The sequence below is a fragment of the Sinocyclocheilus anshuiensis genome, unplaced genomic scaffold (assembly GCF_001515605.1).
Source record: "Sinocyclocheilus anshuiensis isolate Anshui unplaced genomic scaffold, SAMN03320099.WGS_v1.1 scaffold222, whole genome shotgun sequence".
NCBI classification, from domain to species: domain Eukaryota; kingdom Metazoa; phylum Chordata; class Actinopteri; order Cypriniformes; family Cyprinidae; genus Sinocyclocheilus; species Sinocyclocheilus anshuiensis.
This window is the reverse complement of record NW_015542408.1, coordinates 134,345-148,065: the sequence shown is the minus strand read 5'-3', so window position 1 is coordinate 148,065 and position 13,721 is coordinate 134,345. Positions and strand designations below refer to the sequence as shown.

General features: G+C 36.7%; 1 protein-coding gene across 4 annotated transcripts in view; it reads left to right on the top strand.

Moving 5' to 3' along the window:
• LOC107693108 (forkhead box protein N3-like) overlaps positions 1 to 13,721 on the top strand; it is a 103,019-nt gene that overhangs the window by 23,609 nt on the left and 65,689 nt on the right. For 3 of the 4 annotated variants that reach the window (XM_016492357.1, XM_016492360.1, XM_016492361.1), the window contains exon 2: positions 8,869 to 9,416. In XM_016492357.1, the coding sequence (XP_016347843.1) occupies positions 8,883 to 9,416 (534 nt within the window). In that variant the 5' untranslated portion in view covers positions 8,869 to 8,882. Of the gene's footprint in view, positions 1 to 3,698; positions 3,864 to 8,868; positions 9,417 to 13,721 lie in introns of those variants that run through there. The other variant, XM_016492359.1, reaches the window with a different exon arrangement.

Sequence of the window (13,721 nt, the reverse complement as noted above, 5' to 3'; positions counted from 1 at the left end):
GTTTTAGGTTTTACGGTTTTAACTTAAATTTACAGTTAAATACCGTAATTTCATTAACTGATATAATGTTAATATACCAACCTTATTGAAGTACTGAAATCTGTTTTGTACCTTTGTAATACACTGATAACCACCAAATGCAGGTGGTGATGAGAAAGTCACATGATGAACTTTAGCCCATCACAAGCAGCTTTTAAATAATAACATATATAGAAGGTGCACAGTGTCATTCACACAAACACCAAACACCATCATGGTAACACACATGAAACTGAAATAATGCAATAAACATTCATTTAACAACATTAGGTGTAACACACAACCCTAATATACAAAACTGATAAGAAAAAACTAAGAAGAAACATAGTTATTTCAACAAAAAAAACATCAAATTTGAAATGTAACGCAGGGAATTCTGGGAATGTAAATTTACGGTTATTTACTGTAAGTTATATGGTCTTTTTCACTTCCAAAAAACGGTATACTACCGTAAAATTAATGTCCAATACATGTAATGTCCAATACAGTTTTTCACCGTATATAGTAGGGGAATGTACCGTTAACCATTTAACAGGTTTTTACTGTAGCATTTTTACAGTCTTTTACCGTTAAATTCACGGTCATTTTTTGCAGTGTAGTTCTACTAACTACTAACTACAAACTAGCTGTCTTGTTTCCTGGGTATCCAGTATGCCACAGGATTGTGATCTAAGCACAAAGAAAAGTCCAGTGCTGTTTATAGCGAGGCTGACCTGAGTTCTTCACGCTGCTGTCAGAATGGTCATGGTGGAGGCTGCATTGCTTCATGAGGGGGTTGGTAGATGTGATTGAGATCCATTAAGCACGATTACATTATGGATATAAATCCACGGCTGAACACAGCTTTGTACTTGTATGGAGATCCATTACTGCATTTATTCAAAGCTCTTGTTCAATTTGTACCTCTCTTTGCCTCTGATGTATCCAATAAGGAAATCTGGAAGAAAAAAGAATGAAGCCATGGTGGTAATAAGCTGAGATGTGCTGAAAATCGGGACAGTTTTAATGGGGTCTCCGATTCCGATGGAAATGAAGAGAAATGGCGGTGATCCTCTGGGCTTCACGGGTGAAAGAATTAACACAGCTTGCCACTCTGTCCCAGCCATCCTCCCGTTACCAGGGTAACGGACGCACATGTGCCTCGGAGTAAGTGTGGTAACACAGTTGCCGCTGCAGCCTGACTAAAGCTCTCCTCGCGGGCAGCAGCCCAGCCAGAGCTGAAACGAGCAGGAATTGGAGTTTCTATCTCCACAGAACAGTGATAATCTACCCTAATGACCTCTGTGGGGAAAATATATGCAGCCTCTGATACTATCGAGTCTTTGTTTCTGCTTTAATGAGCTCTCGGCTACTAGGTAGAACATTCATGGTAATCTGCTTATTGGGCGCTGAGAGATAAAACAATTTTAGAATATCATATCTTAAATCCAGCTTTGTGTGCTTAAATTAGACTAGGATCATTTAGATACTACTGAAATGGTGGAATTAACTATAAGGGTACTTCCTTGTTGACCGTACATTTGTTCTAGTAAATAACCTTGTTAGGATTTCAAACGGGAAGGCTTAGGAGGGGGAAAAGGAGCATTCGAGACTAAATGTAGTAATTTTACCGATTTAACTTCATTTTTCAGTAGCATGACAGTCGCTTGGTTGTTTTCAGAATACTTTAGCTTTTCCAAGAGTCTTTTCCTAACTAGTAGCAGTGTAGCGCAACCACAAAGCTACATTGCTGTTTTCAATGTCGCATTGTAATTTGCACATGGTTTTACTTCCGAGCGAGTTAAGTCAGACGCACTCTCGTATGTAGCACTGGAAACTCTGATTAATTCTAGTGAATTGATTCATTTGGAGAGTTCATGTAAATGAATTGATTTAAAAAAAAAAAAAACAATTGACCAATTTGAGAATCTACATAGTATTTTAGGTCTTCTAGATAGATTTATAGAATAATATTTATTTAAATTTTGCTGTTCATGGCTATGTTTTCAACTTCATCTTTAAAACTGCCAAAAATTACAACCTAATTAAATTACATGTGTAATTACATATTTTTATTTATATTTTAAATAAATATTTGTATATAGTATTTATATTAATATACTTTTTTATAATGCATCAAATATAATATTTAATATTTAAAATATGTATTTTTATCTTTTATAAATATTAAGGAAAACAAGTGAAGAAAAATATATGCCTCTTTTTAATGCGTAAAAACAATATATATATGTATATATATATATAAAATTATTGTTTTATAAAATATATTATGAAAAAATAAATTTGTATATAGTGTTTTTAAATATTTAAACATTCTTCAGAACTTTTATTTTAGAAATTTTAAATGCTACTAACTTGCTGTCTCTTTTTAATTTTGTAAGTGGTTAGTAACTTGACTGTACAGTGACTACTTTAAAGTGTAGGTTGGCAAGCTATAGTTTCAAAGTAGCTTCCACAACACAAAGGAGATTCCATTTAGCCAGGCATTCATTAATATACCAGATGTGTTTAGATATAGTTTACGATATCGTCTGCTCTCACAGAGGGTGAAATTAGGATTTGCTCTTGGGCAGATAAGAGAGAAGACGAGACTGCATCTCAAAACGTGTTTTTATAAGTTTACATATTTTGTCAAACATCCTCCTGAATGTTGTTGAACAAACCTGAACTTGTATTAAACATGAAACATTCCTGGTTAAGAATGAAAGGAAAGTTATGCTCAGACAACTCCGAGTCACTTGTGTGAACCAGCATCTCATAGTGAAATTGTTCATAGACTGTCTGTGCACAATGTTTTTTGGCTTTGAATAAATACACTTGGGTAGATTAATCAAAAGAGTGGTTATAAATCATTTCTGCAAGTACTAACCCATGATAACCGTGTTAAGCCGTGGAAACTCTTGCTCAATACTTGGCTCTGGGCATAACAATACTGTGAGCAGAGAGCTGCGCAGACCAGCTGTAATTAAAAGCTGTAGTTTCAAATGGGATAAAAAGACTCGCTGCAACTTTTGTAATGTTTTTTAATGCCAAGATTAAAGCCCTTTGATTATTTATTGTGTAATTGGGGCTATTTGAACGCAGAGTGGTTGTTTTGTGTCTGCTTAGTCGAGGCTTTGAGTTGGACATGGTTTTCACTTTGAGCCGTATGAAATCTCTACCTGCCACTTCTCTGTTGTGGAATGATAAGAGAGCCGCTTTAAAAACAGCCTGAGTGCAGCTATTTACTGCCTCTGCGGCAGAGAGAACGTGACCTTTCACCTCTCCTTCGTTTCTCGAGTATTGACAGCACATGACTTTTTTGTTCGAGCCGAGACCATGACTGGATTTGTTTTCATAGCGTCAAACATGTGGATTACCTGCTTCAAGAAAATGCCAGGAGTCCTCCAGCTAAGTTTGTTTTTCTCATGTAAATGACAATTCTTGTCTCTGTTTTCGCTGAAACGTATCTCTGCAGCTCATAGGAGCTCACGGGCCTGCGTCCAATCAGACGCGCCGGGGGAGGGGCTTTGCCAGTTAGGTTAGTAGGGCATGACATGTGATTCCACAAGAGGAGTAGCCTCCGCAGGTCACACCCTTTGAGAGAATTCTTACAGGTAAACACTCCGAGCAGATGAGTCAAGGCTTGCCGGGATTTTGACGTAGGCTGTGGAGTGTTTATGCCCTCAAAAGAGAGCTATTACGTACTTTGGAGTGCCTCGGAAATATGGGTACCGTGGTGTGAGATTACATATAAATGTGTTTCTGTCTAGAGGGAAGGAAAGTGTTTATCACGAGAGCTGAGAGAAGCCTACGCCAAGCGTATGAATGAAATCTCAGAGCAGGTACAGAGTTTATTTTTACTTTCTCAAAGGCCCATTTATATGTCAGGTTGATATTAAGTGTGATGTAAGGAAATAGGAGTCTTGTGGGATGGATGGCAATCGTTTTGATGTAAAGCTGAAGTACTTGTCAAAGTATTCTTAAATCTGATTATTTATTACAGTGTGGTTCTATTTTTGAATACTTTCACCCTCAAGCAACAAAACAAACTCTTCTAGGAAGCTGCGCTCGTTTAAACCCCATTGACATCTAGTTCATCACCAGGTTTGCATGAAAAGAGAAGAATTGAGGAGATTTTAACTTGACCTTAGCATCATCCTGGCAACCACTAACGAATTTTGCACCAGTCGCATTTTCTTCTGACATTGTAAAAAATCTAGTTTAGTCTAATTTGTTGAGAATGTGACATATTAGAAGTCAAGTTGCACATAAAGTTAACTTTTTCTTGTTTTTGTGGCTGAGTGACTCAGTGGGCGATTTATTACCAGCATGAATAGACTCATTACTTGTTCTTCACCCACTTTAAATGAGTTTCGTGCTTGTTTTAACGCAGCTCTCCCAATCAAGCGAGCAAAACAATGACAGTTTGGCAGTCGCCTGGCTTGTAATATCAGGACGGTCTGCGTCTGCGTGTTGAATAGAGGATCTCTCTTGGCACTCGTGTATGTGGTTAATAGTCAGATGTTAAGATGGGTGATGAGGGAACAAAGTGCTGTTCTTTGTCATCGTGCTGTCTTTGTTATGTCACTCATACTGGCATGTAAATGAACATAGCCAATTATAGAATATCGTTATGCATTTTAACACATGGCAGACACGGGCGGACGTTAATTTATTCAAGCCCAATGGCCGGTCGCTTGCATATGCAGATGTACTGTATATGACTATATTAAACGCAAACTGCATGTATGCATGTGTTTAATCACTGATTTATGATGAGGCTGCCAAACAAATGTTGATTTAGACAGGCAGATGGTATTTGGGCTCTGATCAGAGCATCATGCCTAATTATCTGTAGCTTTAACCCACCCTCTGTGATCTGGCTTTCTGCTGTCATCTGGACGCACGACTGGAACACATTTACAGCTATTTGCCAGAGAAACACAATCCTGCAGAAACAAACCTGAACCTGGTCATCAAGTATAATGTATCATTCACAACAATAACTCATGTGGGAACCAGTATGCATGTTTTTCTTTTATTTTGGGCCCATTTTGGTGCAGATGGTGTTAGAATAAGTTTGCATTTTGAGGGTATTCTAAAAGCAAAGTGTTACAAATTAACTTTCCATGTTCAAAGTGACCCTCTCACATTTTGAGCTAAATGAAATTGCAAAATACTGTGTATTTTCTTGTAAATGTTAACATGACAGCAAACTTTGTTCTTAAATAAACCAGGAAAAGAGAATTTACATCATTGCTCTTCCGTATCGTGTGATACTCAGAAGTATTTTGCAAAAACTTTCTTTGAAGTCGAAAATAATGGTCAATAATTATGTTTCGGGTCTCTTGGGACACAATTGGCAGTTGCCAGCAAATTAGGCCTAAACAGAGCCCTGCGTTGTCATGGCAACAGTGCAATTAAATTACTTTACTGTCAGCTGTAATATAATTTTCCTGTGCAGCGGCTCACGGGACTGGCGCGCCCCATCGGAGGCTGAGTGAGATGAGCGCTCCTCATTGGAAAGATGCAGTACATTGATTTTTCATGCATGATTTTAGTGTCTGCATTGCATTTCAATGTGCTGATGGCTGGGTTGAACAAGAGGCGATTTCGTTCCACTTCAAAATGCTGCTCTCTCTGCAGCGCTGAAGTATAATCTTTAAGTATTTCTCTTTTCTGAATGACAATCAGTGTAAAGCAGAGGTCTCGTTGTTTTAGAAAAACATAATCTGCTCTTTGAAGCAGAGTGTGATTTTTATGTTTTAGTAGAATAATTTCGGCAGTATCATGTTTGATGGTGACTTTCTAGTAATTGCTTTTGCAGATGGACCGGGTGTGTTGAGCGAGGCAGCAGAGACAGCGCCACATAAATTGATCTTTGTGACAGATCACAGGGAAGGTCGCAGACTGTTTTTCTGGTGTCATGTTTGGAGTATTTGATTCAGTGATTGACATGCCCCTATAATATCTTTCCCCTCTGTCACACCCAGTTCTTTATGGGTTAGTCAGTGTATTGAAATAGATAGTCAGTTATTTTTAGATTAGTAATACTATGGCTGTCATTTGTGCTGGTTGTGGTGACAAGACTTAGCTCATGAATATTAAGTAATGCATAAATATTTAATCATATTTTATTCTTTGTAATATTGTAAAATATTATTACAATTCAAATGTAATGTTTTCTAATATATTTTAAAACATAAAATAATTAATTCCTGTGATGGCAAAGTTGAATTCTCAGCAGCCATTACGTCAGTCTTTAGTAGTGGGAATCGCAGGGTACCTCACGATACGATACGAATCACGATACATGGCTCACGATACGATGATATCACGATGCAGCGATTCTGCGGTAATCGATATATTGCTAGACAATTCTATAATGATACATCACGATATCTGTCTAACTATGAAAACAAAATGCCTGTGAAAAGGTTGTGCAAGTTTTCTCTCTTTATTCAAGTCCAAACTGTTAGAAAGCAGCACAAAAATTCTGTAAATCAAATTTAACATGCTAAGGAAATTAATCATTTTATTCTTGGACTTACTAAAAGCTTACTTTTCTTTGTGTGTAAACCAACACATTTAACTGCTTATCAACTTTTATATATATATATAAATAAACTTGGTACATTTCAAAATTTACCTGGAGTGCTTTCTCAACCTTTCCTCTGCTCTCATCATAAAAACAGCCCCGCGCACATGACATGCAGGGGGGAAAAAGACATTCACATAGCGTCTTTTGCACGCTCAGGTTCGTTATTTCAAATGTACACGCGCGGCAAGCAAATACATTGCACACTTCTGCGCCGCATTACGGCTCTGGCAAGGTTTTGTTTTGTCGTCCATGCCATAGGTGCAGTTTCTGCCGGTTGGTGCCCTAACGCGCACTTGTAATGTCTGAGAGAGAGGGAGAGCATCCAGTTTTGTTTACATAAAACTGGACGTGCCGGTGCTGCTCTCTCTCACTCATATAGTGAGGGAAATTCACCTGCGATCCGAGCGGAGAGGTTAGGCTACTCACGGACTCAATATGCGCTCTGCAATAATAACGTGATCGATGCCTACAGTCCACGCTGATAGCTGTTCCGGGGCAGCTTTTATCTCCATCTCCTTTTATCTCCATAAACATATATAGAGCAGTAGAGCTAATACAGTGGCTGGAAATCTGTTTATCCTTCGGTTCCTCGTGCTTCCCCATCTTCATAGAGAACACAGTTCATGGTTGCTCAGAGCGTTTTAGAAAGAAGTTGGAAATGGCGCGGCCGCGATTTCCATGCATTTTTTAGATGCTGGGAGCAGGGAAATCTATATAAAGCGCCTTATTGTAGTAATATATTGTAGTAAATTGTAGTAAAATATCGATATTTTAAGTATCATTAAAACCGTATTCGATTAACACGATTTGAAAAACTCAGGATGAATAAATACTGCATAAAGCAAAGTAAAAAAAAAAACTAAATCCAGCATAAAGCAAAGTTTTAAGTAACAGTCTCATGTGCGCACAGCACGCAGAGTAGTTTTGTTTTGGGTGAAAACATGGCGGGAAGCTGGGAGGTTATTATACAATTGAATATATGTATGCATTAATTATATGAATGTACCTTTGAAGGTTCTGACAGTCTTCAGAAAAGATTTGACGGCATTTTGTTTTCATCTTCGCTCCATGTAATACCTTATAAAGTAGTGTTCTTAATCGCAATGCTGCTTTGTCTAGGGAGGTTACGGGAAACAGCTGTAATTCTGCTGTTCCATAAGCGCCACCTAGTGTCAGAGAGTCGATTTACAGAGAGTTACATTTACATTCAGCCTGTGTGCAGTTTTTGTTTGGTCAAAAAACAGACCAAATTTGCATGCCCTGCTGTAAATTTTGACTGGTTAATGAAAACAAGCTTATGTGGATTCTACACGCGTCTGTGTATCTAGAAGTATTTATGGAGCAGATATAAATATAATCATTTATTAATCAATTATCATTTTGACTGAACCCTTTTCTTTATTTAAAGGCTGAAATGTGAGGTTTGCCATTTTATTAAACTTTTTCAAAGCTTTATTTGAACATTTTGTACAGGTCATTAGATAAACTGTTGTCAGTCATGTTGCCATTTAAAATCTGGACATCATTGGTAATGTTATTGTTTTGGTGTTTTTATATAAGCCATTTTATTTATTGTTTGTTGATTTTAAATATAAAACTTGGTAAAATGATTTGTGTGTCAGTACTTTTTGAACATTTCCAGCACATTTTAACAATACCATGTTAATACCGATAACCGTGATAATTTTGGTCACTATAATAGTGATAAGAAATTTTCATACCGTTACATCTATTTGTCACATTATATATGTACTGATATCTGTATTTTTATCTGTGTATGGCAACTATAAAAAGAGCAATTGAGAGAACATAAAACAGAGCAGATAATTTGTAGATGACCTTGAGCGTTATATTCCATTTACTTGAAATATTTCACACACGTCTTCGGTTGCTCGATAGCTGTTCCATCATCTCCGAGAGCAGACTTGCGTGCCGTGCATTCTTGCTGTTGACAGAGTAGGATGGTTCTCATAGTCTCGTTCATTTGTGCTCTCAGAGAATGTTTTGTCCCTTGGATAGAAAAAAAGGGCTTCCTGCAGTGATCTGAACATCAAGTGATCTTAGTCATCCTCCAAGACTGTCAGTTTGTTAACTTGTACAATAGTGGATTCGGATTGAGGAATATCTCATGTGTGAAGCCTGCCTCATAGTCTCTCGCACTGTCCTAAACGGCGCTCTTAATGTGTTTTAATTTCACCTTTGACCTTCTGTGATTGTGATCGTGTTCTCTTTGGTGTCTTCTGTAGGAGCCTTGGTCTAAATGGGTCCGGTTATGCCTCCCAGTAAGAAGCCGGAAAGCTCCGGGGTCAGCGTCGCGAGCGGCCTGAGCCAGTTCTATCAGGCAAGCTCCATCACGCGCGCCCTGCAGGAGGCAGAGGAGATGGACCTGGCTCTTCCCACCATCAAACTGGAGAAGGGCAGCATGGAGGATGAGGAACTCACCAACCTCAACTGGCTCCACGAGAGCAAGAACCTGCTCAACAGCTTCGGTGACCCTGTGCTGAGGAGCGTCAGCCCCGTCCAGGACTTGGACGATGACACCCCGGCCCACTCGGACCTCCCTTACGACGCCAAGCAGAACCCGAACTGCAAACCCCCTTATTCCTTCAGCTGCCTCATCTTCATGGCCATAGAAGATGCCCCCTCCAAGAGACTGCCAGTTAAAGACATATACAACTGGATCCTGGAACACTTCCCTTACTTTGCCAATGCCCCCACGGGGTGGAAGAACTCAGTCAGGCACAATCTGTCCCTCAATAAGTGTTTTAAGAAAGTGGACAAGGACAGGAGTCAGGTAAGGATGCCAAAACCGCTCTGCATTGAGACATCAATCTTTAACTGCAGAGTGGGAAGTGCTGACCTTAATTTACTCTAGTTTTCATTTCATTTTTACTCTTTTTGACTTCACTTTTTTCACATTTGCTTAACATTTTTCAGTAGCCTGAAAACAGCTGCTTTTAAAAAAAAAAATATATATATATAGCTGTGACAACCAGGCTAAACAGAACGTTTGTAGTTCACATTTTTTGCATATAGCATTAAAAGCCTTATAGATTTGCAAGACAAGGCCATAATAAATGCCTTTGTCAGGTGCTGCTGGGAATTCCAGTTCATTTGCAGTGAATCAGACTGTTCAGATCAGCAATGAACTGATTCATAAAATGATTTGTGAATCCATTTGAAAAAATTTCCATTTTTATTTGTTAATCATAAATAAAAAAAAAATTACCATGAACAGTGTTTATTTTTCAATATTAGTTCATGATCTCTAATGCATTAAATAATGTTAATGTATTTAACCTTGTTGGAAAGTGTTACCAAATACAATATAGTTTGGCCTGTTTAAAACATCACTATATATAAGTTGTAGTGTAGTTAACTGTATTTCCAAAAGATGCTTTGCAGGAGTGTGCTGAATGTGTCAATATCCAGGGGGATGTGACTTGTTATCTCAAGTTTATTATCAGTAAATGTTGATTGCATTGATTCCTATAAGAGAACATGTTATAATTGTTTGATAAGGGGATGGAACTTATAAATTGGTACTCATTAGATGCTCATTGAGTATTGACTGATTCTAGTCAAAAGCTGATAAATGTGTTGAGAGTATACTCTCTCTGTGTGTGTGTGTGTGTGTGTGCATTCCATGTGACTCTTACAGTTCACTGCCATCTGGTCCCTGGCTGTGGCGCAAATAATTTTTTCTGTATATGTGTCTCCATAGAAACAGCTTTGCAGCTGACATGGAAAGTAAGCTGTTGCTGTAGCAACAGAGAAACCGATGTGTTTGTGTGTGTGTATGTGTGTGAGAAAGTGTTCTGGCTGGGAATGGCTAATCCACTGATGCTAGTATAGTGTCGCCCGATTTAACCCCTTCACTCCTGCCCCAATAATAAGAACATTTATGTAATTTTTGCTGCAGAATGAGTTTTTTGTCTCCTGTTGCAGTATCAGCTTTAGTGGACCTGGTCAAAATATTTAACTTGAGGAATTCAATCCACATGTTCTTTGTTTAGGATCGCTTAATATTGAGTTAAAATTCAATTTAAAATCTTCCCTCAAAGGTCTGGGGCTGTTTCTCATCTGCTGTGCCTGGGATGCTCGACTCGACGCCAGATATCATTTTAGCACTTGTTTCTAATGCACTCATCTAATTTTATTCAACAGCTTTGCCATCCAAAATTTATTTGTTCCTTGCTGAGATTCACGAGATTCACAGTGTCGAGTTGGTTTTTCTTTATTCAAATGAACTGTGTAAGTTTGAGCTCTGGGCTTTTTGGAATTAAAGGTTTCTAGTCTTTTTTTCTTTATTGCACAAAGAGCCTTATAATATCTCAGGGAAGTTCAAACTTCTTTATTATACACATAGAAAGTGCATAAAAACAAAAATTAAACAATATTCTTTTTTACATTTTCTAAACAAAATGTGAAGATGATGTTCTTGTGAGTGTGAATTGTGAATTCACAAACGCTACGATTTAATTAAATAATTATACGATGCAGTTCTAATACAGTATATGCGCTTTAATTATGTACATGCTTGTAGGTTAAGTACTTGTGTCACACAGTGGCTCCGTTCATAGTAGTTCCACAGGAACTGTTATCATTTTCATGTGTGGAGCGTCGCAAACTCCATCTCTGCATGTTGTTGTGAGTTTGGGTTTATTATAATGTTCATCTGGAAACGCAACGTGCGGCATTTCCTCAGATTTGTAAGGTAAAAAATGTATAAATCCACGCAAACACAGGAGAATACATCATTATCTCGCGGTTTCAAAATAAAAGCTCAAACCCTCGCTCTGAGTTTACACGTTTTGATGTCCACATATTCTTTTAATTACAGTGGCTATAGCATTTCTGTCCTAAAGAAATGGCAAGTAATTTTAAAGGCTATTGTTCACTTACATCTATTTTTTATTACCACAAAAAATTTATTATAATTATAGGGCCCTATGAAATCCGTTTTTTTTCCAAATTAATTTTTAAGTTTTAATGGTTAAATTAAATTTTATTAATCAAAAAGCCTGTCTAATTAATTGAGTTTTACAGTTTTATCTTTACCAAATTCTGTTTTCCATTATTTTCTGGATTCCATTTTAATGGTTCCATTAAATTTTAATAATCAAAAGCATCTCCAATTAATTGATTTTATTAAAAAAAATAAAAAATAAAAATAATAATAAATAAATTCTGGTAAATAACATTTCTGGTAAATACTCCTTTAAAAAGTGTTTTTTTATTATAATTTTATTATTAGTAGACTAGAACACGTGGATATGTTGTCATTCTTACACTATAATACTGAACTTTGATTTCAGTGATTTGGACTATGAGATGGACACTTGCTTTTTTTTTTTGGACTATGAGATGGACACTTGCTTTTTTTTTTTTGGACTATGAGATGGACACTTGCACTTTGTTGCACTTAACTTTTGCTTTAATAAAAGGATTTCATAGAAATTAGAATTTCATTTGGTTTAATAAAATATTCTTAAGTAAAATTGTTGATTTTTTGTGGAAAATTAATCATTTAGATTAATCGACAAATTAGTCAATAGATTAATCAAAATAAAAATAGTCATTAGTGGCAGCCCTAGATACATCAAAAGTAGGCCAGTTCACTTAAATCAAAGCACTGTATGGACTAGCTGCTAAAATACTAGTTAAATATGAATCCTGCATGTTCTGTGTGTCTCTGTGTGAATGAATTGCGCAGACATGCGATTTCGTTTACTACACGGATACTGAAGCGTGCGTGACGCTCGTGCCATTTTTAGCCTCTGCCGCCTCAATATATGAGTACATAAACACATAAACCAGGGCTGTACGTTAATTTTTTTTCACATAGCACTGGTGCTACAGAGGTTGAAAGTTTTGTAGCACAGGCCAAAAAGTTGTAGCACAAGTATAAAATGTCTGTTATCATGTCTGAAAACAAACACAAGTAATGGAGTTCATCACTTAAACAGGCACCGATGTTCCATACAGAGCACAAAAATACAAACCATCACAAAAATTGTTTTTAGACAAAGTTTTCTTCATTTGCTGAAAATGGAAGAGTGCAGAAACATAACACCTCTTACACCTTAACAAAATATAAAATAAAAAAGAGTGGCAGACATTTGGGCAAAAAAATCTTTGTCATTATTTTATCTTTGTTATTAGAAAATAAGAACAAAGATATACATTACAAATACACACAATATACAAATAAAGCAAATACTGCTTTATTTTTCAGGTACAGTATTTAGCAGTAGCATTCAAGAAATTGAATGAACAAATATTAAAATAAAACACTATATACATCAATTATACTTTTTTTTTTTAAAGCAGCTGACTGATGATAAGTTCATCAGTCAAGAGCAGTGAGTGATTTTTTTTCAAAAATCGTCATATCGCACACCCCTAACTACCAAGTATAATCAATCTCACACACACAAACAAGCACAACGAAATCATTTCACACTATTAAGCGGCTGTGTTATGAACATGCAAAACTGTATCGCACGCGTGCTACAGTAGTAAATGTATTAATCGCACAGACCAGTTTTTTCGTAGCACATATATGCACATATATGTCGCACTGTACAGCCCTGCATAAACAACTTTATCATGTCACTTCATTAGCATTTTATCGTTTCTTTTGAGAAAACTATTGTCATATCACATACAAACAGAAACCTAAAGGTCTTCACATCGACCCGTCAAAATAAAAGTTCAGTTTAACTGAAACCATAACAGAAATTTTACTTAATGTAATGGTAGTACTACTACTACTAATACAACTATTATTAAATAATTTTTAATAATAGCATTATACTCTTATACTCTTTTTTTAAAAGAGTATTTACCAAAACAATTATTTAAAAGAATTTATTTAGCAGAAAAATGTAAATACACAACATACACAGCATTTCTGGGGGGAAAAAATAAATAAAATTTTATATATATATATATATATATATATATATTAGGGTTGTGATGGTGAGGAAATTTTCACACTGGTTAATCGAAATGTGACAACACCGGTATCACCGCGGGGGCGTTCCCTCTTTTCCTCGCTTTCCTTCGCTTTTAAATAGCTTGTAAAAGCGGCGTG